This window comes from Mya arenaria, chromosome 8, assembly GCF_026914265.1.
Source record: "Mya arenaria isolate MELC-2E11 chromosome 8, ASM2691426v1".
Lineage (NCBI taxonomy): Eukaryota > Metazoa > Mollusca > Bivalvia > Myida > Myidae > Mya > Mya arenaria.
Genome location: NC_069129.1, coordinates 33436202 through 33462774, shown reverse-complemented (window position 1 = coordinate 33462774; position 26573 = coordinate 33436202). Strand labels below are relative to the sequence as shown.

Sequence of the window (26573 nt, the reverse complement as noted above, 5' to 3'; positions counted from 1 at the left end):
TAATATAATTACAAGATTACCTATGTATCATGGAACTCAGGTCTTTTAGTGAGATATTAACCACAATTAAGAAGAAAAAAGCTTATTTCTGTATTCAGTGCAAATCCTGACAGTGAGAGCTACCACCATCGAGCCCCTTCCTCACCCCACGCCTACTATGTACTGGATTTAAATATGGACAAGGTATGCTTTCTACAATGTTTGGCAAGGAGAAATATTCACATTCTGCATGCATGTCAAAACATCGTGGCAATAAACCATTAACCTTAAAACCTTGAACATGTCAAAACATCGTGGCCATAAACCATTAACCTTAAAACCTTGAACATGTCAAAACATTGTGGCCATCAACCATTAACCTTAAAACCTTGAACATGTCAAAATATCGTGGCCATAAACCATTAACCTTAAAACCTTGAACATGTCAAAACATCATGGCCATAAACCATTAACCTTAAAACCTTGAACATGTCAAAGCATCGTGGCCATAAACCTTGAACATGTTAAAACATCGTGCATGTTAAAACATCGTGGCCATAAACCATTAACCTTAAAACCTTGAACATGTCAAAACATCGTGGCCATCAACCATTAACCTTCAAACCTTGAACATGTCAAAACATCGTGGCCATCAACCATTAACCTTAAAACCTTGAACATGTCAACATCGTGGCCATAAACCATTAACCTTAAAACCTTGAACATGTCAAAGCATCGTGGCCATCAACCATTAACCTTAAAACCTTGAACATGTCAAAACATCGTGGCCATAAACCATTAACCTTAAAACCTTGAACATGTCAAAGCATCGTGGCCAAAAACCATTAACCTTAAAACCTTGAACATGTCAAAACATCGTGGCCATAAACCATTAACCTTAAAACCTTGAACATGTCAAAGCATCATGGCCATAAACCATTAACCTTAAAACCTTGAACATGTCAAAGCATCATGGCCATAAACCATTAACCTTAAAACCTTGAACATGTCAAAGCATCATGGCCATAAACCATTAACCTTAAAACCTTGAACATGTCAAAACATCGTGGCCATAAACCATTAACCTTAAAACCTTGAACATGTCAAAGCATCGTGGCCAAAAACCATTAACCTTAAAACCTTGAACATGTCAAAACATCGTGGCCATAAACCATACACCTTAAAACCTTGAACATGTCAAAACATCGTGGCCATAAACCATACACCTTAAAACCTTGAACATGTCAAAACATCGTGGCCAAAAACCATACACCTTAAAACCTTGAACATGTCAAAACATCGTGGCCATAAACCATACACCTTAAAACCTTGAACATGTCAAAACATCGTGGCCATAAACCATACACCTTAAAACCTTGAACATGTCAAAACATCATGGCCATAAACCATTAACCTTAAAACCTTGAACATGTCAAAACATCGTGGCCATAAACCATACACCTTAAAACCTTGAACATGTCAAAACATCGTGGCCATAAACCATACACCTTAAAACCTTGAACATGTCAAAGCATCATGGCCATAAACCATTAACCTTAAAACCTTGACCCTTGGCCAGAACTAAAAACTCACTTGAAAATTTCAAATGTGACTTTGTACACACGTTGCCAGAGAAAATATGTACATGTTAAGAAAGACCCATATTTCTGATGGCACTTTTTACCAAGAAAGATGAGCATTGGCAGTCTCTCACCATCACTTCTTTTAAGAATCGAGATGAACCATTTGAACAAAGGTATATACCGGTAGATAAACACTCCTTAGAAACAAATAATCAAGAGGGTAAAAGTGTTTTTCATCAAATCTTGTCGCTGACATACCCTTGCATAATACACATAAAGAGATACCTTCCATTACCTTGCTAGACATTGGCGTGTGCACCCGCAATGCAGCTGTTCTCCAGTATATCTGGTCGTGGAGATGGAGCAAGGACCACACTGCTGCTACGTGGAGACTCGGAGGGCCAGGTTGTCATCTGGAAACTCCCTGACGTTTCCGAGAGGCAGATGACACTTGTACGACAAGAAAGCTTTGATAGGCTGCCAGGTAACAAATCATTTTGATTTCAGATGTGTTTTTTTGTATATAACAATTTGGGTTTTATTTATGTGATGGTATTCATGATGATGATACTAAAGGCCGCCATATTGTTGTTATGTCTCATGGGGCCATATTCACAAAGCATCTTAGTAAGATATAAAAAAAATCAATTAATTTTCATATTATTGCTTATTGGCATATTTTTGTTCAACTTACATTGCAAGGTTTTTAAAATTTCTCAGAAAAATACCATTTTTATGCCCCCACAAAGTGGCGGCATATAGGGTTGCCCTTGTCCGTACGTACGTCTGTCTGTCTGTACGTACGTACGTCCCGAAGATTGTTTCCGATCTAATTCTTGAAAACCGTTTGTCCAATCCTCACCAAACTTTAAACACATGTTTATGACCATAATATCTTGATCAAGTTCGATAGTCATGGAAATCGCTTTAGTCATTTAGGAGTTACGGCCCTTTTTTGCCAAAAATACTTCAAAAATATATGTTTCCAATCTAATTCTTGAAAAGTATGTGTCCAATCCTCACCAAACTTTACATACATGATTGTGACCATAATATCTTGATCAAGTTCGATAGCCATGGAAATCGCTTTTGTCATTTAGGAGTTACGGCCCTTTATTTGCAAAAAAAGACTTGAAAAATACGTCCCGAAGATTGTTTCCAATCTAATTCTTGAAAACTGTTTGTCCAATCCTCACCAAACTTTTAACACATGTTTGTGACCATAATACCTTGATCAAGTTCGATAGCCATGGAAATCGCTTTAATCATTTAGGAGTTAGGGCCCTTTATTTCCCAACAATACTTAAAAAATATCTTATCCGATCTAATTTTTGAAAAGGATTTGCCCTTGTGCAGATTATCCTGAATAATCATTATGGCTTATTTTCTGTGACAAAAAATCGAAGTGGGGGCATCCGTGTCCTATGGACACATTTCTAGTTCATGAATACAGTCCTAGAGCTGGGGAAAAGTGTTTGTGGCAAACAAACTGACAATTAGGTATAAAGGATTTGCATGATGATTTTATGTTCAAATTGTAATAGATTTGTATTTCATATTATAATTGAAGAAATGAAGGTTGAGATTTCTCATGTTTTAGTGTTGAAGCCACGGTGTGCGGCAACATTACAGAGCGTCTGGGACTCTCTGAGCCACCCTCCAGCCGGCATACTCGATGGATTTGTAAGATATTATACAAAAATAATTAATCTGATGGTCAATATTTCCACTTTACATGGCCAAATTTAGGATATAGTTCATCAGTAAGACATTGTTTTAGATTGTCAAACAGAGTCATTTGTTGTACTGTATAGGTATTACATACCTAAGTAATTGGATTGGTAGCATGCCATATGAAAGATTCCATACATTTAGAAATCATTGGAGCTGTAGAAAGTTAGTCTGCTAATATGTTAAAATACTTTTGATATCATTTATATGAGTTCTTCACATAACAAAGTTGACTTGAAATTTTATTGAAAAATTTCCCACCTTCTTTAGAGAGAGATCGAGGATGGAGCATTGTTGACAGCATCTGTGTACATCCCATCCCAGGGGCGGTTGGCATGTGGGCGAAGTAACGGCTCCATCATCATTCTCCCTGCTGTACAGTGCATAATGATCCAACTTCTAAATAACAAGCTGCTGAACAAGGACTGTTAGTAGTGCTATTATATCATGAACTTCTAAATAACAAGCTTCTCAACAAGGACTGTTAGTAGTGCTATTATATCATGAACTTCTAAATAACAAGCTTCTCAACAAGGACTGTTAGTAGTGCTATTATATCATGAACTTCTAAATAACAAGCTTCTCAACAAGGACTGTTTGTAATGCTATTATATCATGAACTTCTAAATAACAAGCTTCTAAACAAGGACTGTTAGTAGTGCTATTATATCATGAACTTCTAAATAACAAGCTTCTCAACAAGGACTGTTAGTAGTGCTATTATATCATGAACTTCTAAATAACAAGCTTCTCAACAAGGACTGTTAGTAGTGCTATTATATCATGAACTTCTAAATAACAAGCTTCTCAACAAGGACTGTTAGTAGTGCTATTATATCATGAACTTCTAAATAACAAGCTTCTCAACAAGGACTGTTAGTAGTGCTATTATATCATGAACTTCTAAATAACAAGCTTCTCAACAAGGACTGTTAGTAGTGCTATTATATCATGAACTTCTAAATAACAAGCTTCTAAACAAGGACTGTTAGTAGTGCTATTATATCATGAACTTCTAAATAACAAGCTTCTAAACAAGAACTGTTAGTAGTGCTATTATATCATGACCTTCTAAATGACAAGCTTATAAACAAGGACTGTTAGTAGTGCTATTATATCATGAACTTTTAAATGACAAGCTTCTAAACAAGGACTGTTAGTAGTGCTATTATATCATTAACTTCTAAATAACAAGCTTCTCAACAAGGACTGTTAGTAGTGCTATTATATCATGAACTTCTAAATAACAAGCTTCTCAACAAGGACTGTTAGTAGTGCTATTATATCAAGAACTTCTAAATAACAAGCTTCTCAACAAGGACTGTTAGTAGTGCTATTATATCATGAACTTCTAAATAACAAGCTTCTAAACAAGGACTGTTAGTAGTGCTATTATATCATGAACTTCTAAATAACAAGCTTCTAAACAAGGACTGTTAGTAGTGCTATTATATCATGAACTTCTAAATAACAAGCTTCTAAACAAGGACTGTTAGTAGTGCTATTATATCATGAACTTCTAAATAACAAGCTTCTCAACCAGGACTGTTAGTAGTGCTATTATATCATGAACTTAAAAATAACAAGCTGCTGAACCTGGACTGTTAGTAGTGCTATTAAATCATCAACTTAAAAATAACAAGCTGCTGAACCTGGACTGTTAGTAGTGCTTTTAAATCATACACTTAAAAATAACAAGCTGCTGAACCAGGACTGTTAGTGGTGCTATTATATCATGAACTTCTAAATAACAAGCTTCTAAACAAGGACTGTTAGTAGTGCTATTATATCATGAACTTCTAAATAACAAGCTTCTCAACCAGGACTGTTAGTAGTGCTATTATATCATGAACTTCTAAATAACAAGCTTCTCAACCAGGACTGTTAGTAGTGCTATTAAATCATAAACTTAAAAATAACAAGCTGCTGAACCAGGACTGTTAGTAGTGCTTTTAAATCATAAACTTAAAAATAACAAGCTGCTGAACCAGGACTGTTAGTGGTGCTATTATATCATGAACTTCTGAATAACAAGGTGCTAAACAATAATTACTTGTAGTACTACTAAATGCTGAACTTCTGAATAGCAAGCTTCTAAACCAGGAGCTTTAGTAGGGCTAAGTAATTTAATCATGAACTTCTAGATAGGTAAGTTATAAGAATGTTTTTAACCAAAACGGTAATAGTTCATTAATAAAATACTTATTAATTAGGTGATTTCATATTGGCCCAGTTATTTGTCCTCGGTCAGCAGTATTTGCCTGAGCCTGAAAGGGCTCAGGCAAATACAGCTAACCTCGAACAAATAACTAGGCCAATATGAAATCACCTAATTAATAACATTATAATACTACTTGCATAATATATCATCATGAGTATTTGAGAATGCTGTTTTGCTCACCATTGATGGTAGTCAGGTGTTGTGTCATCTGGGAATGGTTTTGTAATGATTCAGCAATCTGAAGACTTAAATCATAAAGTCAAGTATTAAAGACCATAGTTATGAGTAATCTATGCAAGGTGTAAAATGAAACAAGTTTGGCAACAATTTAACAAACATTTCAACCTCTCAAGTGGGACACAATATGCACATTAAAAATAAGGCCAATAACTCAGACTATAAAAGTGTGTTTAGCCCCTTTTGACTTAAACAAACAGACAAGTTTTTGCTCTGTGGGGCTCTTGCTATTTTGAACATGACTTTAAAGTTTATATTTGGAAATAATGACTTACATGCATTCACATTTTATTTCATATTTTCCTTTCCAGGTATCCATTTGTTAACCCTATCTGGCCATGATGGGCGTGTGAACTGCCTGCTGTATCCATTCAATGAGAGCACCCGTTACGACCCCCGCCACCTACTGTCGGGGGGAGCAGATTTCTCAGTCATTCTCTGGGACATACAGGACGGCACGAGACTACACACATTCACTGTGCACGGAGGAGAAGTCGCTCAGCTCATTGTTCCACCCAGCAACTGTAATGTGAGATGTGGGGATGTTATGTCCATTAATGTTTACAAAGTTTAAAGAGCACTTGTTTTCTATACCTGAGCTATGTTGATAGCAAGCTCAGGTTTGAATGTACGCTATATTCCTCACCCTAAACTTATATAGCAATATATCTTTAATATCTCAATATTGACATCTCTTACTTCTGCTCATCTCTCTAGGTGCGTGTGCTGACCTCAGTGTGTTCAGTGGCTGTTGACCATTCTGTAGCATTACTGAGCATGAAGGAGCGCAAGTGTATTATGCTTGCTTCACGGCACCTGTTTCCCGTCCAGTGTATTCGTTGGCGGCCCCTTGATGACTTCATGGTTGTCAGTTGTTCAGATGGCACTGTCTATGTCTGGCAGATGGAGACTGGTATGTGTTATGATTTATGTCTTGAAATTTTTCGAAGCAATTTTCCTTCATGTAAGCAGAAGTGTCAAAGTTGACAAAATAAGGAATAAATACATTACATTAAGAGAAAAGATGTCAAAATAATATATCTGATCAAAATATTTACGGGGTTCTTTGAGGCTAAAAATTATAATATTATTAAAGTTCAACTTGCAGGAAGTCACATGTATGAAATGCATCTTGATTTAGTATTTAGGTATACGAAATAAAGATTGTGTACACAATTCTGCCTTCAGGCCACCTGGACAGAGTTGTACATGGACTGACTGCAGAGGAAATCCTGAACAACTGTGACGAGAATGCTGTGCCGATACATGATCAACTGACAAACCCCAACCTAACGCTGGCTCAGGCATTCAGGTTACACACTACCAATACTTCATTTACATGTTCTTCAATATTCAGTGTGAAGTTTGCCTGTGTAAATGAACAAAGTGATAGTATAAATTATTCACAAAGTTTCATTATAATATTTTTCACATTATAATGGTTGAATGTAACCTTTTAGACGACGCAACCTGGCAACATTCCGCACGTTGGCCCAGCAGAAACTACAGCAATTAAACCAGAACCAGCAGACAGCAGGTGCCAAACTTGACCTCTCCCACCCCCAGGAGTATCCCATGTACATTGAGGGGATAAAGACAAACATGCTGGACCCGGAGGGGCATGTCCTCTTCTTTGATGTGGAAGCCCTCATAGGTATATATCACTTTAGATGTGTAAAATAATTATGTTGAAGAAATTATGCTGATTTAAGTAATGTTTTGGACATATGCAGTTTAATAAATTATCAGTTGGATCATGCTGTAAAAGATATGGTCATTTCATAGTAAGAAGGTTTTTGTTGTTAAAATAATCAATTATCTGTGGTAAGTTGAGTGCATGTAATTTTTTATCGAGCTCGCATGGGTGAGCGAGACATAGTTGTCACTATGGGGGTTCCGTGCATGTGCGTTCGTATGTAAATCTGTGCGGACAGAACCTTGTCTAGGCTGTATTTTAACCATGCCTTATAGGATTTTCAAAAAACTTTCTGAGAAGATTTACCATGATGAGGCGGCGTGTTGTTCACAAGACACAGGTTGTACCTCAAAGATCAAGCTCATGCTTAGAGGTTAAATGTTTAAATGATAGAACTGGTTTTTGCTTTGACATATTTGTAATACAGGGTATCTAATACATAATCATTCTTATAAAGGGCTCTCAAAATAGTTTCATTTTCCAGTTCAACTGCTTACCAATGAGTTTGCTACTATGTCCCCGGGTGAGCTGGAAGCCAAAGGCCTGTCCAGTCTGCTACCAGGCAGCCGACGGGCCTCCGTAGATGAAACGGACTCACCTCCCACCATCGCAGGTAACTTTCAAAAAGCTATCTTAAGATATTGTCTTCTGTTTTTTAACATTAATAGATTTTTTTTGTCATCTTCTTGAGGAGAATACTGTTTAAAAAATTGCTGTCATAGAGTGCCTAGAATGTTGCTTTTTTCAGTGTTGAACTCTGGCTTTTAATTATACCCCCACAAACAAAGTTTGAGGGGGTATATAAGAGTGAGCTTGTCGGTCTGTCGGTCGGTCGGTCTGTCTGTCGGTCGGTCTGTCGTTTTACATGGTTTCCGGACAATAACTCATGAAAGGCTAGACAGATTTGAAAAAATTTTGGTACACAGGTGTAACATCAGAAGATACAGGTCAAGTTCGATATTGGGGCTGGTGGGGCCAAGGTCACTGTTACTAAAAATAGAAAAACGGTTTCCGGACGATAACTCATGAAAGGCTAGACAGATTTGAAAAGTTTTGGTACACAGGTGTAACATCAGAAGATACAGGTCAAGTTCGATATTGGGGCTGGTGGGGTCAAGGTCAAGGTCACTGTTGCTAAAAATAGAAAAACGGTTTCCGGACGATAACTCATGAAAGGCTAGACAGATTTGAAAAAATTTTGATACACAGGTGTAACATCAGAAGATACAGGTCAAGTTCGATATTGGGGCAGGTGGGGCCATGGTCAAGGTCACTGTTACTAAAAATAGAAAAACAGTTTCCGCACGATAACTCATGAAAGGCTTGACAGATTTGAACAATTTTTGGTACACAGGTGTAACATCAGAAGATACAGGTCAAGTTCGATATTGGGGCTGGTGGGGCCATAGTCAAGGTCACTGTTGCTAAAAAAAGAAAAACAGTTTCCGGACAATAACTCATGAAAGGCTAGACGGATTTGAACAATTTTTGGTACACAGGTGTAACATCAGAAGATACAGATCAAGTTAGTGAGCTTGTCGGTCGGTTTTCATGGTTTCCGGACGATAACTCATTAAAGGCTAGACAGATTTAAAAAAAAATTGGTACACAGGTGTAACATCAGAAGATACAGGTCAAGTTCGATATTGGGGCTGGTGGGGCCAAGGTCAAGGTCACTGTTACTAAAAAAAAAAAACGGTTTCCGGACGATAACTCATGAAAGGCTAAACGGATTTGAACAATTTTTGGTACACAGGTGTAACATCATAAGATACAGATCAAGTTGGATATTGGGGCTGGTGGGGTCAAGGTCACCGTTACTAGAAATAGAAAAATGGTTTCCGAACGATAACTCATGAAAGGCTTGACAGATTTGAACATTTGTTGGTACACAGGTGTAACATCAGAAGATACAGGTCAAGTTCGATATTGGGGCTGGTGGGGCCAAGGTCAAAATTTGATGATGATCGTGTTGGAAGAAAAGCTCATGAATGCTCTAGATGTCTTATTCCAGAAGAGATCAGCTAGAGCATCAGCTAGTTTTTCAGCAGTGTAACTTCTAAATTACTCAACAGATTTAAATAAAACAATACATGCATGATAAAAGAAGGTGCGGGTGCAGTAACCTTGGAGTTATGGCTTCTTTTCAAAGGAATGGTTTGCCATTCCTGTGTCCAGGCGGCATTTGGGGGTATTCGTCACTCCTGTGACAGCTCTAGTTGTTTTAGGTTACCAGGTCCTTGAATCATACCCGTAACAAGTATTTATGGTGATCTAAATTGGGCCCCGAAATTATTACATGATTTAAAGGATCTTACGTTTAACGATGTACACCTCTCTTATTTTAAATGTTATTCTCACAGGTTTCATAGCAAAAGTGAAGGACACAGCTGAGAAGATCCAGGCCAATGTTGACCCACATGGGGGATTTACCCCCATAAACCAACCTCCAGGGTCTAGCCAGCCCCCCTCCAGGAAGCCCTCCCAGCCCTCGACACCCATACACTCCCCCAACCTTGGGTCAAAAAGCACACGCAAGAATCGACCGGATCCTCTCAGTTTTAAGACAAACAATCTGGTGATGGAGGTTGCCCAGTTGTTTATGTCCATGCTCCATGCCTGGGGGCTCGACCCTGACCTCGACAAACTCTGTCTCAACAAACTAGGTGAGTACAATACAGTCATAGACAATAACTATGCAAACATTTTCTAACACAATTAGATTAACTTTAGAAGTTAAATGTATTATGTAATCTGGCAAGCAGAAGATACATAAACTTAGTTTATTATTATAACTTACTATTTAAATGTATATCAATCTCACTTGTTACAAAATAAATTGACTGTACACTTAAAATAATTAAATTGTTTTGAAAAGAACCAGTGACTGGGAAATTCATGTGCTTTGCGGTATTTGCTCATAGAATTAAAAAGTTTCACATAGTTTTTTGCAACACTAATGATCATCGTAGCAACAATTTTCAAAAAGTTTAATGCATTTTGAATATGAATATTGGGATAAGGTTTAGTGCTAATAGGGCAGCCATATAATACAAAGTTATGGCCTTGTCTACATTGTTGCTTTGCAGAGAAATCGTTGGTCGATGATATCTGAAAATCTAACTTTGATAGAAAGTGCATATATGCAATAAATGTTTAAAAGCAAGCATCATCACAATATAGAGGCTGGTATTAGAAACCAAGCTGTTATTTGAATAAGAAATCAATCGTTCATGATGTCACATAAAAGAAAAGAAAGTACTTGAAAATCAAGTGAAATTGTTTTAATCAAGTTCATTCCAATAATATGTTGGTGGCGTCTAAAGGTCTAACTACCACCACTCAATTCATTGTTATTAAGTAATGATAAAGGTGAAGATACCGGTACCAATCTTTGTTCTCAAATGTTATTTTGAATCAAATACTTTAAATAAGTCAAAACTTGTTGTTCTAACAATGTCTTACAACACATAATTTGATGTACAGTTTGTAGACTTTGTGTTGGTTTCTAGCTCTAAATGGTGCATTACTGATTTCTCATTAAATTAGGGAATATTCTCATAAAATTTTGCATATGATATTCTCATAAGAAAACTTGTTTCCATGGCACTAGAAAATAAAGAGAAATTTTCTATTTTTGGACAGTAATCATACAGTATAGGTACAGCTATTGTTATATTCTTTTTTGTTTTACACAGGAACTCTCAAACCAAAGTTACCAGTATCGTTCGGGTTGATATCTCGGGAGGGTCACATGGCATTGATGTTGCCGGGGTGGCACAAGGGTGTGTGTGCTGGGGGGCAATCGCAGATGGATGGCCAAGGTCGAAGGTCAACACTGGTAGACCAGACCAGGGCATTCTCCATCTCAGACCATGAGGAGGTGGGGCTAGTGATGTTGTTATTATGATGACTACAAATAATGTGTAGTCTTTATGATTGACATGTATCTTTCAAATAAGGTTTCAATTTGTCAAATTACTTCTCTACAAAAACTTATTAAAAACCCATGATACCAGAAGCTACTTGTAAGTACTTGGATGCATTCATTTGATGTTAGTTTAAGCTTTGACATTTCCTTCTCAAATCTTCACAAATGAATTGTATTCACACAGATGTTATCAAATTAAGGTATTCATTATTTACGCCTGTCAGATTTTCAAATGAACTTGAACTTTGGTAAAATGACTGAAGGACTAGAAACTAGAAAAGACTATCTAAACTAAACTAAATTAGTATATTTTTTCTGGATTTTTTATAAGGATGACTACAGTGGCCGTTCACCATCATTTTTTGGCGGTTCTGTGGAAGCTGACGTGGCTGAGGAGCGGGAACAGGAAGTGGCATTATACACACGGCAGGCACGGTGGCGCGTGTCGTCTCCCGTCACCACACAGCACCTGATATCCGTCATCTCAGTCGCAAACACACTTATGAGCATGAATCACGCTACATTCAAGAACCGGAAACCTGAGAAACGAAGATCTAGGTGAGTGATTGACCTTTTCTTCCGATGAAATAATACCTGTAAAGAAAACAATTCTGATGACACATATTTTCTCAGTTAAAGCATGGATGTCACAAAGAATACACTTAAAGGGTTCCTGCACAGTGTTAATTTTGAACTTGAACCAAATATAGATTCAACAATAAGACACAGTGCTTACACATATTCACTGCCTACAATGTGAACTCTTGTCAACAGGCAGCGGTCATTCCAGGGAGGTCCCCATGGTCTACTGGTCAGCGAGACTGATGGGGGAACAAGCACTGGCAGTGAAGATGAGAGTGCAGACATGGTAACAATACAACAGGTACTACTGGTTTATCAATTGCCATGGCAACAATACAGCAATTGTATTACTATTGGTTTATCAGTCCACCTGGCAACCATGCAACAGGTACTATTGGTTTATCAGTCCACCTGGCAATGATGCAACAGGTACCATTGGTTTATCAGTCCACCTGGCAACAGGTTCCATTGGTTTATCAGTCCGTGTGGCAACCGTGCAACAGGTACCATTGGTTTTTCAGTCCACATGGCAACCATGCAACAGGTACCATTGGTTTATCAGTCCACATGGCAACCGTGCAACAGGTACCATTGGTTTATCAGTCCACATGGCAACCATGCAACAGGTACTATTGGTTTATCAGTCCACCTGGCAACCATGCAACAGGTATCATTGGTTTATCAGTCCACATGGCAACCATGCAACAGGTACCATTGGTTTATCAGTCCACATGGCAACCGTGCAACAGGTACCATTGGTTTATCAGTCCACATGGCAACCATGCAACAAGTACCATTGGTTTATCAGTCCACGTGGCAACCATGCAACAAGTATCATTGGTTTATCAGTCCACCTGGCAACTGGCAACAGGTACCATTGGTTTATCAGTCCGTGTGGCAACCGTGCAACAGGTACCATTGGTTTATCAGTCCACATGGCAACCATGCAACAGGTACCATTGGTTTATCAGTCCATGTGGCAGCCATGCACGATACCATTGGTTTTATCAGTCAACATGGCAACCATGCAACAGGTACCATTGGTTTTATCAGTCAACATGGCAACCATGCAACAGGAACCATTGGTTTATCAGTCCACCTGGCAACCATGCAACAGGTACCATTGGTTTATCAGTCCACCTGGCAACCATGCAACAGGTACCATTGGTTTATCAGTCCACCTGGCAACCATGCAACAGGTACTATTGGTTTATCAGTCCACCTGGCAACCATGCAACAGGTACCATTGGTTTTATCAGTCAACATGGCAACCATGCAACAGGTACCATTGGTTTATCAGTCCACCTGGCAACCATGCAACAGGTACTATTGGTTTATCAGTCCACCTGGCAACCATGCAACAGGTACCATTGGTTTATCAGTGCACATGGCAGCCATGCAACAGGTACCATTGGTTTATCAAACCATGCAACAGGTACTATTGGTTTATCAGTCCACATGGAAACACTACAAGTATTGCCCTTGGTTAATCAATCCACATAAAATTGATTCAACAAGTACCATTCATTTATTAATTTACATGGCAACAATACAACACTTACCATTGGTTTATCAGATGACATGGCAACAACATAACAATAACCCTTGGTTTATCTGATGACATGGCAACAATACAACACTTTCCATTGGTTTATCTGATGACATGGCAACAATATAACAATAACCCTTGGTTTATCTGATGACATGGCAACAATACAACACTTTCCATTGGTTTATCTGATGACATGGCAACAATATAACAATAACCCTTGGTTTATCTGATGACATGGCAACAATACAACACTTTCCATTGGTTTATCTGATGACATGGCAACAATATAACAATAACCCTTGGTTTATCTGATGACATGGCAACAATACAACACTTTCCATTGGTTTATCTGATGACATGGCAACAATATAACAATAACCATTGATTAATCTGATGACATGGCAACAATACAACAGGTATCAATGCTGTATCAGATGAACTGGCAAACATACAAAATATGCCATTGGTTAATCAGTCAAAATGGCAACAATAAAACAGGGACCCTTGGTTGATAAATTAACATGGCAACAATTCAACAGGTATCATTTATTTCAGTCGAAACGGAAATACAAAAGGTAACTGGTTTATTAGTCAACATGGCAACAAGACAACATTTACTGTTGGTTTATTAGTCAACATGGCAACAATACAATGTTTACCGTTTATTAGTCGACATGGCAACAAAACAACAGATACCATTGGTTTAGCAGTTGATATGAGAACAAAATACAACAGGTACACTACCAAACATGCGGTTTTTTTTCAGAATTTGCTTATCACCGCAGTTTTTCCTTGCTGTGGACATTGTCTTTTTAATCCATTTATCACTATACCCTGCAATATAACCATATCACACACCGCTTTTTCTATAATTTATCCGGTCGAGTGAACGCTATACACAGCATTGGGAAGTGTTAATTAACGGTAATTTAGGTAGCTGTTTTCAATTTTCTGAAGGCTATTTCTTTGTTCCCGTAATCTAAATATAATTCTAGTCAGTTTTATCAAATTTGTACGAACTCGACCCGTTATCTACAAATCACTTGGTTTGTACTCAAATAAGTAGTTAGATCCCTTATAATTATGCTTGCAACAGAAGCTATTGTCATCTTTGAACTTACTTAAATTCGACTGCCATCATTTAACATGTGTGAATGTGAATAAATAATGTATTGAATACTATGTAGCAAATAATTATGTGATATTTATCATAGGTGAATAAAAATTGCTATTAACATTTAGGGGAATTTTTCAAATGAAGACGAGGCAAGAACGCCTTCAACAATGCGCTGTGAACTATGAACTAGTGTTTAATGTCAGACACATTCAATCTTGATTTTCCTAAAATCTTAAGATAGTAACATGTATAACAAATCATGTTTAAAAAAACACTTTGCACAATGATAACTTATTAAATGAAAACTAGATACAATTTTTATTAGTTTTGACACATACAAAAACCTGCAATAACCTCTGCAAAGATGCATGAAAAACAAAGAGAGCTACTTGTGTAAACTATTTCTAAAGGCGTAAAAGCCCATTCGCAGTTATATTTTAGTATCAATTTATATCTATTTCCAAAAAATGCTTTAACAAACTAATATTCCAGCGACCTAATGTGGAAGTGTGGGGGATGTTGACTCTTGCAATCAGGTGAAAGCCATTCTGCGAGCACAGTATAATTTAAAAAAAAAATGTTCCCATGGCACCTGTTAAAATAACTGCATGTTGCGGTAAGCTGCATTGCGGGGATACGCCTTGATCATCTTTACTAAAGTTGAATGCTATAGCAGCAGATGAACGCAAAATACGCGTACCACCGCGTTTGCTACTGCAAATATATCCCCATGATTATCCGCAATGACGCAATCCCTTGTGCGAAGGCAAAAATCAGGTGGTTGGTAGTGTACCAGTGGTTTATAAGTCCTCTTCTGACTGGTTTCAGGGACAAAAGGTTTACAATGTGCTAGGTTTAACAGTTATTTCTGTATTGGTAAGGCCATTGTAGCAGCTCAGTGTGTTTGTCTGTGTTGTTATCATCTCATCACTGATTTTCTAGGGCCTACTTTAAACAATTGCAGCAGTGTTGACCTGCCTTATCTTACTTTTTAAGCTTGATGTTGAAAGAAGCTTGTAGTTTCGTCCAATAAATTGGTCTATAGTACCTATACTTTGAAAGTGTTTTATCCCGGTTTTTCCAGGCACAATTTAAGCAAGGCTGGAGCCTTCTTGCTGCCCATCACTGTGTGTTACTTCCAGAGCTGGTGGACTCCGGGAACTACTTTTCACCGCAGCTTGAGATTTTGGCGAGACGTTGGCAAGATAGATGCCTCGAGGTATGACATTCACTATTAATAGTATTCTCCCAAGACATTGATGCATTGGCCATCAGATAAGCTGTGTATTTATCTGCATATTTAATGATTCCTCCATTTGAAAGGAAAGTGGGGGCTTTTAAATGCTAATTGGATCAACAATGGTAGGTGGTGTCCACCAGACAATGCGAAACTTTTGTTTTTGTCGGTCACAATGTCCGGTGAAAAGTTACAGTCGGCACCGTTTAATTTTCAGAAAATTTACCTCCAGTTTCTAAATTAATGTTCAAAGTTATTTTTAACTATTATATCATGATTATTCAGCGTGTTAATCCGTGTATCATTATTTGTAAACCCTGCTTTGCACATGTATCCGTAAAAGCCGAATAAACACGTAATGTTCCGATTTCAGCTCATACTCTTTAATAGACGGAATTGTACGGAAATGTTCGGAAATTACAAAATTCCGTATGTATTTTTTAAGGGCGAAGTGGTTCCCGGCAATCGTGTTAATTTAAATATGATGATGAATATACCGAGCTGACACTCTTTCCGCTCTGTTTAACATTGCCAATAACAAGAACTCTACTTTCGTTTTTGCTTAAATGTTGTGTCTGAGTTTGACTTATAGTACAATTCATTATATTTTATAACCGTATTGTATCTTTAATTTAAAGATGAATTAAAAGAGTAAGATCTAGCTGCTCAATGGGTAGACGAACCAGATATGAGTTTTTTTGGGAGGCAAGGGAGGAAAAAAATTATGACTTTAGATCCGAAATATTGATTTTTTTTACCTGATGTTTTTTTGTAATTTACAATATAACACATCTAACCAAGAAGATCTTAACCTGTTATAATGGGGAATTTCAAAACTTATTTAAATAAGAGGCTTAAAATCAAGGTTTAGGCTGATGTAACTGAAGACTGTTTGTAACATTGGGACAGGTAAAAATTTGGTGCGACATGTTTTTACCTGTCGAAATGTCCTGTGAAGCAAAAAAAGTTTTCGCGTTGTCTGGTCCAGAATGATTACTAAAATTGGATGTACAGGTTTCAGGCATAATATATCTTATTAGTTTAATATACCAGACAGATTGTCTTTTGCTATGTCATGCCTCTCAAATTATCATTGTCCCTCAGGTCCTGGTTAATAACGATAACTGTTATATTGCTTCAAGATCCGGGAAGCAGCCCAAGCCCTGCTATTGGCAGAGCTGCGAAGGATCGGTCCGGAGGGTCGCATGCAGGTTGTAGATGAATGGTCCCCGCACCTTCCAACATACGTGGACCCCGCATTCAGCATCCTCAACCCCGAGGCCCAGGGGCAGTCCCACGGGGAGGACATGGAAGAGGAGGCAGACAGTGAACAGTACCTTGGAGGTCAGTTAACTGTTCGCAATATGGGACTGAAAGATCATTGAAGATTAGAGGGACATTTCAGAAAAGGGGAAACATAATGAGAAACATAATCAAATACATAACTTTGTATACTTATATGAATGACTGTATGTTGACATCGCTTAATAAGTTTGATTTATTATGTAGTTTTGAGAGGCTAAAAATCAAGTGATTTATACATGTAACATAAATAAATTAATGATAATGTGTGGAACATGATCATTGTTCATTTGCAGATTGAATGTTGTAGATATAAGCTTAAAGTCATTAAAGTTGTTGCAGATTGAAGACTTATTCATGTATAAATAGGAATAAAAACAATTGTCATGGCATAATTTGCTTTGATGTCAATGTAGATGATTCAAATGAAGAAAGGTGTATTGGTATGTATGAACATCCCTGTTCTATACAATAATGCATTCACACTTTTCCATGCAAAGAAATAGCCCAGACATATTCATCCATAATTAAAATAGATATCCATCCATAATTGTAATAGCCGAAGCCTAATCATCTATAATCGTAATAGCCCAGAAGATATTCATCCTTAATTCAAATTCAATAAAAATCTCATGCTAAGTTCTTTTTCATGATTCCTTTATATGTTGTATATTTTCAAATTGCATTTATATATATATATATAGTTTTTTGAGAGCTGTTGTTAAATTGTTACACTTTTTACATTCACTTGGATACAGAATCATTTAGACTTTGGAAATCATTTTGGTGAGAAGCCCAAACATACAGCAACTATTTAAGTAATAGTTAAATATATTTTAGATGTTTTCCATTTCAAACATAACAAAAAATAAAAGAATGCCTTTTCAGCCTCTGTAAACTTTTTGATATGAAATGTTTATATAACACCAAACGGTAGTGTTATCAGTTATTTTCCCCCGCCTATGAAATAGGGAGGGGGATATTGAAATGGCGTTGTCCGTCCGTCCTTCCGTCCGTCCGTCTTTCCTTCCATCCGTCCTTCCTTCCATCTTTCCGTCCGTCACCTGCGTTTTCCTTAGTAACTAGCCGGTATAATTTCATGAAACTTAAAATAAATATGAACCACTATACTGGAATGATGCCCGTCCAAAAAAAATTGTCCTTGGAGTTATTGCCCTTGATTTTTTGAAAAATGCACATTCACAGCCATTTCTCAGTCACTCAGTATGAGTTATTTGCCCTTGATTTATTAAAAGATCCATGTTTGCAGCCTTTTCTATGCAACTAGCTGGTAGAATTTCATGACACTTGGAATAAATAAGAACCAACATACTGTGATGATGCCTGTCTATTTTTCTTTTGGATTGGTCAATTTTCCTTAGAGTTATTGCCCTTGATTTATTAAAAAATCATTGTTTGCAGCCGTTTCTCAGTAAAACAATGTGCTTATCTTGTTCTTTCTGAGATTTTTTTTAACCTTCAAGCACAAACAAGCCATCAAGCACAAACAAGCCATCGTTGGCGGGGGATATCTTTTCACTGAAAATGCTTGTTGCAACATGCAATTTGCATGGTGGATATAATTTACCTGTATAAAATTCCACTCTTCAGTTTAAACCAAATCATTACGTTGATTTGGGAGTTTGCATTTCTTATGTCTGTGTTCATTTGGGTGAGTAGCAGAGTATACTCTTCTATGGTAAATATAATTTAATACTCTTTTCATGTATTCACTTCTACGATTTCTTACTTTGTCATATTAAAAAATGTACTGAAGGACATTTTCATGCCTGCAGATTTGCTACATTCAGTTAACACAAAACATATTGTTTTTCATAGCAATACACGATGCTAAAATATATACGATCATATTTTAAAAATGCTGACTTTTTCGTGTATTGTTTTTAAACTTTATCTTATATACAGTATTTAATGCGAAACAAACTTCAATAAAAATGTAAAGTTATATTCTGTGCACCAATTTTCACACAGTATGTAAGTTTATTATTATACTGTTTCTGGTGCATTTTCATTATTTGCACAAACTTATGTATATTTTCAGGTGAATCTCCAGTGCATAAGCCATCAAGGTCGTTTGAAAGTCGACGGAAGCAGGCTACAGCTATTGTAATGCTTGCTGTGCTTGGTAATAGTCATTGAGTCGTTTCTTCTTGAGAGGGTTAAACAGGTTTAGATGCTAGCATTTCTGGAGGTTGTGGAGTGGTGGGTTTGGGGTCTAGGGGGGAGAATTAAGAAGGTTGAAATGTAAGCTAACTGAAATAAACATGGTGTTTGAATCAATAAAAATGTCTGGTCCTGAAAGAACAAATTAAATATACTTTTCCATGACTAAATGAGCTGAGTAATGAACAATTTATCTCTTGAAAATTCAGCAGTGAGTTTGCTCACCACCACAATATTGTTTTATATAGGAGCGGAGTTTGGGGCTGAGATCCTGCCTATGCGGGGTAAGGTGATGGAGGAGAGCGGGAAGCGAGCGAGGAAGGGCCTCGAGGGGTTCTCCTCGTCCAACTATCTCCTCGCACAACACACCAGTAAGTATTCCATCAGTATAGAAATCAAACATAAAATGTAAATGTAGTTTGACTTTATTGTGTTTGTTTTCTGTTGCTTTGAGGCATGGTATGATGTGATGTTTCATTAACAAGACTTACTTTATAATTATTGATTTGTAAAAACTTTTTTAAGTAAACTAAATTGTTGATTTGCATCTGAATGTTTTTTACTTCATCACATAAGCTCGTGTTCCAGGCAAGGCGTTGACCTTCCTTCTCCAGCAACCCCCGTCGAGGAAACTGCCTGCCCACACCCCGATAAGACGGGCAGCAATTGACCTGATAGGGCGAGGATTTCCTGTCTGGGAGCCCTACCTGGACGTGTCCGCTGTCCTACTGGGGCTTCTAGAGCTATGTGTAGGGGCGGATAGACTGGTTCCCAGGTATGGATGGGTTTAAAGGGTTGTTTTGGTAGACCAAAAAAGAATGTTAGATAAAATGTAGATTTTAAAGTTTGGTTCCCCTTCTTGATTGTTGACTGCTATAAACTTGTGTGAGACTAAGAGACTGGTACCATTACATAGGAATAAAGTAGACGGAAAAAAGTATCTTTATCATTTACATTTGCTAAACTTTTGTTGAATAATGAATTAATGTATGAGGTTTATGATATTTTCAAATGATAATCAATTCTATGTTTAAATTTAGTGTGACGTTTGGGTTGCCATTAAGCCCAGCAGCAGATGCATGTAGAACTGCTAGACATGCCTTGTCTCTGATCGCCACCGCCAGACCCGCCACCTTCATCATCACCATGGCCAAGGAGGTCACAAGGTCAGTTATAGGTGATTTATTGTGTTGATTTAAAGTAGATGGGGCAGTCAGAAGTCACTGATTAAATGATTCAATGCATTAAAGTAGGGATGCAAACGAATGGCAAAATTGATATTCGAATATTCGGTAATTCTTTCGAACGAATATTTGAATATTCGATTACCAAACTACATCTTTTGAAAGTTGTAGTAAACTATTATAATATTCGCTAAAGTAATAGCCGGAGCATTTTAGCTCTACTTTGTCGTAACCACTACGTATTGCGGACCCTAAATTTCACCAAATGAGCCTCTGATATTCCTCATTTCAGAAAGACAAAAAAGTAATACATTATGAACAAAGGATTTTTTTTAATTTATACTCCTCTGCCTTCATATTTGTAAACAACGTGAACTTAGATGGATTTCTTGTCAATTGGCGTTATACGCCAATGGAGGGTCTTTCCGTAGGACAAACAGCCTCGTTCTGGGATTGACCTCTACTAAAAAAACAAACCAACCCGGGAACTAGTCCTTAATTGGTAGAGGCATTTAAATTTACCGAAAATAATTGGATTTTTGTGTCACTTGTCTTACAGCCAGTTATTGTAAAATTACGGGTCTTTTTGTAGTACCCTACGATATGTCCCTAAATGACATATGACGCGTGTATAGTGTATTGTCAACACATTCACACCTCTGGTATTATGGGACACTCGTTATAAAACAAGACAAACAAATTTTAAACACAACAACGGAGTTGTAGGCAAAATATTTATATTTATTCAACAAAAAATCATCAAATATTCGAATACTGATTTTGACATTCGAATACCAAACGTTTGATCGAATGTTCGAATATTTGAATATTCGAATATTCGTTTGCATCCCTACATTAAAGGCATGAAAATAGATGTAATTTACAAATTATTGAATGAGGGAAGTTAAAGACTGATGTTTAATAGCTGAAATGCTTTTTATATATTTAGTTTACTACTTATTTAAGGCCAACAGATGATATTATAGGCTGGAAATGAAGGTTGTATCCATAAGTTTTTAAACCCTGATATACCAAACATTTACACCATCTTAATCAGCCAATTCTGTATACCACTCCCCAGGTACAATGCCTTGTTGTCGACCGCCCAGTCCCACCAGCATGCCAACATCCAGAACTCTGTGCTGGTCAGGTCCAAACCTGAGATCCTCCATGTTATAGAGCTCCTCGTGGACAAGATGCCAACAGACGTAGCTGAACAAATTGTTGAGGTATTGTATCATGTTATAATATCCAGAATTCTGACGTGTATTGATACTCCTAGTCACCATGTATATAGCATGTTTATGTATTTACTGCAAGACGATATAAATGGAACAACTCTGAGCTTACATTGTATACAAGAAATTTCTGTACTCTGGGTGGATAAGCTCAAAATGATAGTGACAAAGTCAATGTTATTTAGAATTAAGTGCGACGTTAACTGTGTGATAATAATATGTGTATTTCAGGCTATGGAGATCATCATTCACTGCCTTGATGCCGGTCAGCTCAAGGCCAAGGGTCTCCAAGAGCTCTTCCCAGCCATCTGCAGGTAAATGAGGAGGAAATGGTTTTCTCTTTAAGACTTGTTTATACAGTGATAAAATATATTTCTATGCTTATTCAAGTCTAGATCATTTTGTGTAACTGAACTTCTCAGTTACTTTTCCTGTTGCCTCATTATCTTTCTCAATGATAGCTTGGCTTTTTAGCTCTCAATGATACATGACTTGGATCATGGTTGATTTCCTTGAAATCATGTATGTTATTAAAACATTGCTATGTATTTAGTGGAAAATCACCAGTGTATTCAATTATTAGTTTATATGACCATTCATTTTACGTTTTTATTAGAAGTAAATCTGTGTCACTGTTCTCAATACTCAGTTATTCACTGTCCACAGGTTCAGCATGGTGACATGTTGCAGCCAGACACGGCGTATCTGGGTCGGTGGGCGGAGCGGACAGCTGGCCTTCTACGAGCTCAAGCAGAACTCCAAGTGTCAGGTGATAAGTGCCCACGGTGGACCGGTGATCGCAGTGTCCATCTCACCCGACGGGAAGTTCCTCGCTACATTCTCACATATCGACCAGAAACTCAAGTTCTGGCAGGTATGTAGAAGGTTACCAGCGTAAGAGAATGGTATTGTGGTAGTTTCAAAATACTTGGTGTTGACAGTATAAACATGTACCTGGAATTCTACATGCTAGGATTATATGTATATTGACTCCAAATTTATTGGAGGTTTAAATAAGCCATTTAAAATGAGTTACTCCTGCAATGAGACAATTGTTGCTTCATTCAGGAAAGAATTAACCATTTAACAGCTACTCAATTAAAGGATATTTTATATTTGTAAACATCGAATTAAATTTTCTTGTTTATATTTCCATGCTGATCAATAACTGGTTAAGCATCATTAGTTGTCAAATATATCTGCTTCAAACCCTCTCCCTTTTCAGACGGCATCGTCATCCATATTTGGCCTTGGTTCCCAGCACACTAAGTGTGTCCGTCAGATCGCCACCCAGCCAGTACCCGTTCAGCCCCACACAAACCTGCTGAAGCTCGTACGACTGGTATGGACAGATGTACGCATCATTGTGCTGCTTACTGCCGACGGCTCTGAGTACAAGTACTTTGTTTAAAGTAGATAAGCTTTTAACAGGTGTGAATTGACTGACTTTAAAAAATGGTGTAAACAAAATGTGTTAAATGAATTGTGATACCTTGGGCTTGAAGTTGTTGTTGAGGGACCATAATTGTTTTTAGGGTAACATCCCTTATTTTGTCAATATTAAGATTACATTTTTTTGAGGGTAACCAAAAAAGTAATTCCAATTTGACATCTTATTTTCCTGACTTTAGGAGTGAAACTAATAATATAATGAAGTGTTCATGCATTGAAAATCATTCATTCAACATTCTTTATTCTTCTCTTTGTGGCTTCTTTTGCAATATTTTGTGTGATTCATGTTTGTATAGAATTTAAAAAAAAGAATAATTGATATAGATGTGAATTGTGTGATGTAAATTTAACTCAATATAGAGGTGAATAATGCTTAGAAATTGGTCACTGAACATACATAGCCCTTTATTGACTGCTAAAAGAAAGGAATTGTGTCTGTTGTTATAGAAGAAAAGGTCATTCCTATGTTATTGGCATTATTGTTGGTGTATCATATTTAAAAGGTATAAACACAAATTTCTGAAAATGTAATATTATTAATATTGTAAACTAAAATCATTTATTCGTGATATAAGTGTTGTGAATTTTTGTAATATTTTGAAATTAGAAATCCAGAACAAATACATTGTTTTTTCATTAGATTAATTATTCACTTTCCACTTTTATTTTATAAATGCAGTCAGAGATTGTGTGCACACATCATTCATTTATATTATATTCATGATGTTGAATCAATGCTTTTAGGTAAAATCTAATTTTTATTTGCTTCTGAGTCACACAGCTACAAGACGTATTATAATAGTCTAGCATCTGTATTCTAGTCAAATATGTCAATCATCAACAAACGCCATTACCTAGAGGATATTTGTTGTATTTCGTTGTAACGTCAAGTCATTTAACCGGGTGATCACAAAAAAACAGGTATGAACACCATAAGGAAAAAATAATTCTGTGGTCAGGAGTGAATTAACTTCAGATCATTAACTAGATTCAAACATTTTTTTTAAAATTTAGAAAAGTGTCAATTAAATTGGCAATAAAAAGAGAGTGCAAAATGTACTGGATTTTTTTTATGTCATTTAAAAAATATACCGTACTGTTAGAGTGAATATTGCTATTAAGCAAAATGGAAACCAAAATCAGAGGAAAGAAGTTAACGTAATTGAAAATAACATGCTATTTCATTGAAAAGCACAACGGAATTGGAAGAATTTAAGAATAAGTCAAAGTTACTAAGGAGGGGATAGTCATTTCTGCGTATTTTCAACTTCTCATTTTCTGTATGTGAATATTAATGAGATTTTCAATTATTAATTGATCTTTGTATAAAAAAAATCATTTTTCGCACCCCAGCAAAAGTAGATCCAAATATTTGACCATGCTTGAGATCCATATCTTGCCCACAGGCAAAAATAAAAAAGTACCCATATGCAAGGAATAAATTGGAATACATTTTTACTATATTTTGTTTATCTGAGGTGTGAGAAAAGGCATCTACCATGGCCACTTGTGTAAGATTATAAGTATCTTCCATGGCCGAGAGTGTAAGATAGGTTCATTCCGACACGAGCGTAGGGTGTTTTGCAGAATCGAGGTTTACCGAGTTTCCGCAAAACACCCTGCGCGAGGGTCGGGATGAACCTATCTTACACGAGCGGCTATGGTAGATGCTTTTTCTCCCACCTCAGTTAAACAAAATTAAGTAAAAATGCAGTTTTTGCTGGAACTCTTTTGTGCTTAGTGAAAATAATTGCGTATGGATATGGGATAGCACGTGGTTGTCATGGATATGCGCGCATTGATCCAGTTAATGTTAATAGTCAAATCGGTCTTTTTAAATAGTTCTAAGGAGAATGAAGCATTATTTCTTGAATGGTGCGTGAAAACTGTTTTATGGTGACATTTAAAGCGAGAAATAATTAATAAGCGTTCTAAATATTACCATGAGACAAGATTTCCTTGATGCTTCTGATGACAGTCTTCAACAAGGGAGGTAATAACAATGTGGTGACCATTAAAAAGGAGTTCCATACGGGCATTTTATCTTCGCCCGTGGGCGTGGGCAAGATAAGAATATCTAGCATGGTAAAATTATTGGATCTACTTATCTGAGGTGGGAGAAAGGTTCATCCTAACCCCATGCAAAGTGTTATGCGGAAACATTGTAAACCTCGTTTCTGCAAAACACCCTATGTAAGGGTTGGGATGAACCTAGCTTACACTCTGCGCCATGGAAGATGTTTATAATTTAAGTATCCTAAAATGTTTTATTATATAAATGCATATATTCTTAAAATTATATTATGTATTGTTGTAATAAAATAGAATATGTTATTGTTGTTACATTAAAATCTATTTATTGCTATGTTGTGATACAGACAATTGTTAAGTGTGCGAATTTGTTATTTACATGAATAATTTAAACTTATTATGTCAACAAAATGAAGAAAAATAAAATAATTTGTAATGTAAATAATTGAGTTTATGATCTTTGAATCAGTATTTCTGTATCGGCAGTTGTCTTTGACCTAACAATGAATGTACAAAATAATGGTATTGCCTGGAATGTACATGTACTTAAAACATAATAATTTCACTAGTATATAAAATAAGATAACCAAATGAATGTTAATTAAACAAGAGCTGTCACAGAAACAGCGCACTTGACTATTCAATCGCTAATTACAAAGTTTTGGTGAATCATGCATGAATCACTGTTAAATAAGATGACATGCACAACCTTAATCAGAATTTCTAAGCACAATAATAAAGGACCATAATTTGCATTATATTCAAAATAGAGTTATCCAACTTGTTAAATTAAGTATGATGGATGGTTGAGAACCCTTGTAGAAGTTTCAATGCATTACAGAAAGAAGCTGAGATATATTGACTTATGTGTGCTTACATGCAAAACCTTCACCAGAATTTTTAAATCGAATAATAAAGGGCGACAATTTACATGCAATACATGATGCGTTTGCTGAAATAATGACTGAAGGTCGCTAACATGCAAAACCTAAACCAAGGTGCAATGCTGATGCTAAGGTGAGAATTATAGATCTCCATATTCTTCAAATAATCAAGCAAAAAATGTAGGTAAGAATCCAGAAATATTTTTATTAGTCTTCTTTTCCCCTTTAATAGTTTAATTAAATGTAGTCAATATGAAAATTGTAACTTATTTTATAGCCTTGCTTAGTCTATTGAATACTTCTGCAAATGTTCCTGAAGTTTATAGTCAAGATACATTTTCAGATTTGACTATTAAACCCATGATAGAATTATAAGAAGTTTTCAATGAATCATGACATGTATAATAGCAAGGAGTAATCTTTTACACTTTG

At 36.6% G+C, this 26573-nt stretch overlaps 1 protein-coding gene across 3 annotated transcripts in view; it reads left to right on the top strand.

The window, feature by feature from the left end:
- Positions 1-25911, top strand: part of LOC128243940 (WD repeat-containing protein 7-like) — a 48069-nt gene extending 22158 nt beyond the window's left edge. For 2 of the 3 annotated variants that reach the window (XM_052961958.1, XM_052961957.1), the window contains 24 exons: positions 99-183; positions 1866-2046; positions 3163-3245; positions 3564-3720; positions 6063-6280; positions 6469-6664; positions 6940-7063; positions 7212-7405; positions 7932-8060; positions 9811-10113; positions 11146-11330; positions 11710-11936; positions 12153-12261; positions 15714-15848; positions 17009-17210; positions 17585-17611; positions 19231-19314; positions 19601-19723; positions 19941-20127; positions 20393-20518; positions 21618-21765; positions 22006-22088; positions 22441-22648; positions 23000-25911. In XM_052961958.1, coding sequence (XP_052817918.1) covers positions 99-183; positions 1866-2046; positions 3163-3245; positions 3564-3720; positions 6063-6280; positions 6469-6664; positions 6940-7063; positions 7212-7405; positions 7932-8060; positions 9811-10113; positions 11146-11330; positions 11710-11936; positions 12153-12261; positions 15714-15848; positions 17009-17210; positions 17585-17611; positions 19231-19314; positions 19601-19723; positions 19941-20127; positions 20393-20518; positions 21618-21765; positions 22006-22088; positions 22441-22648; positions 23000-23185 — 3700 coding nt within the window. In that variant the 3' untranslated portion in view covers positions 23186-25911. The remainder of the gene's footprint in view (positions 1-98; positions 184-1865; positions 2047-3162; positions 3246-3563; positions 3721-6062; positions 6281-6468; positions 6665-6939; positions 7064-7211; positions 7406-7931; positions 8061-9810; positions 10114-11145; positions 11331-11709; positions 11937-12152; positions 12262-15713; positions 15849-17008; positions 17211-17584; positions 17612-19230; positions 19315-19600; positions 19724-19940; positions 20128-20392; positions 20519-21617; positions 21766-22005; positions 22089-22440; positions 22649-22999) is intronic. The other variant, XM_052961960.1, reaches the window with a different exon arrangement.
- Positions 25912-26573: the final 662 nt, after the last annotated feature.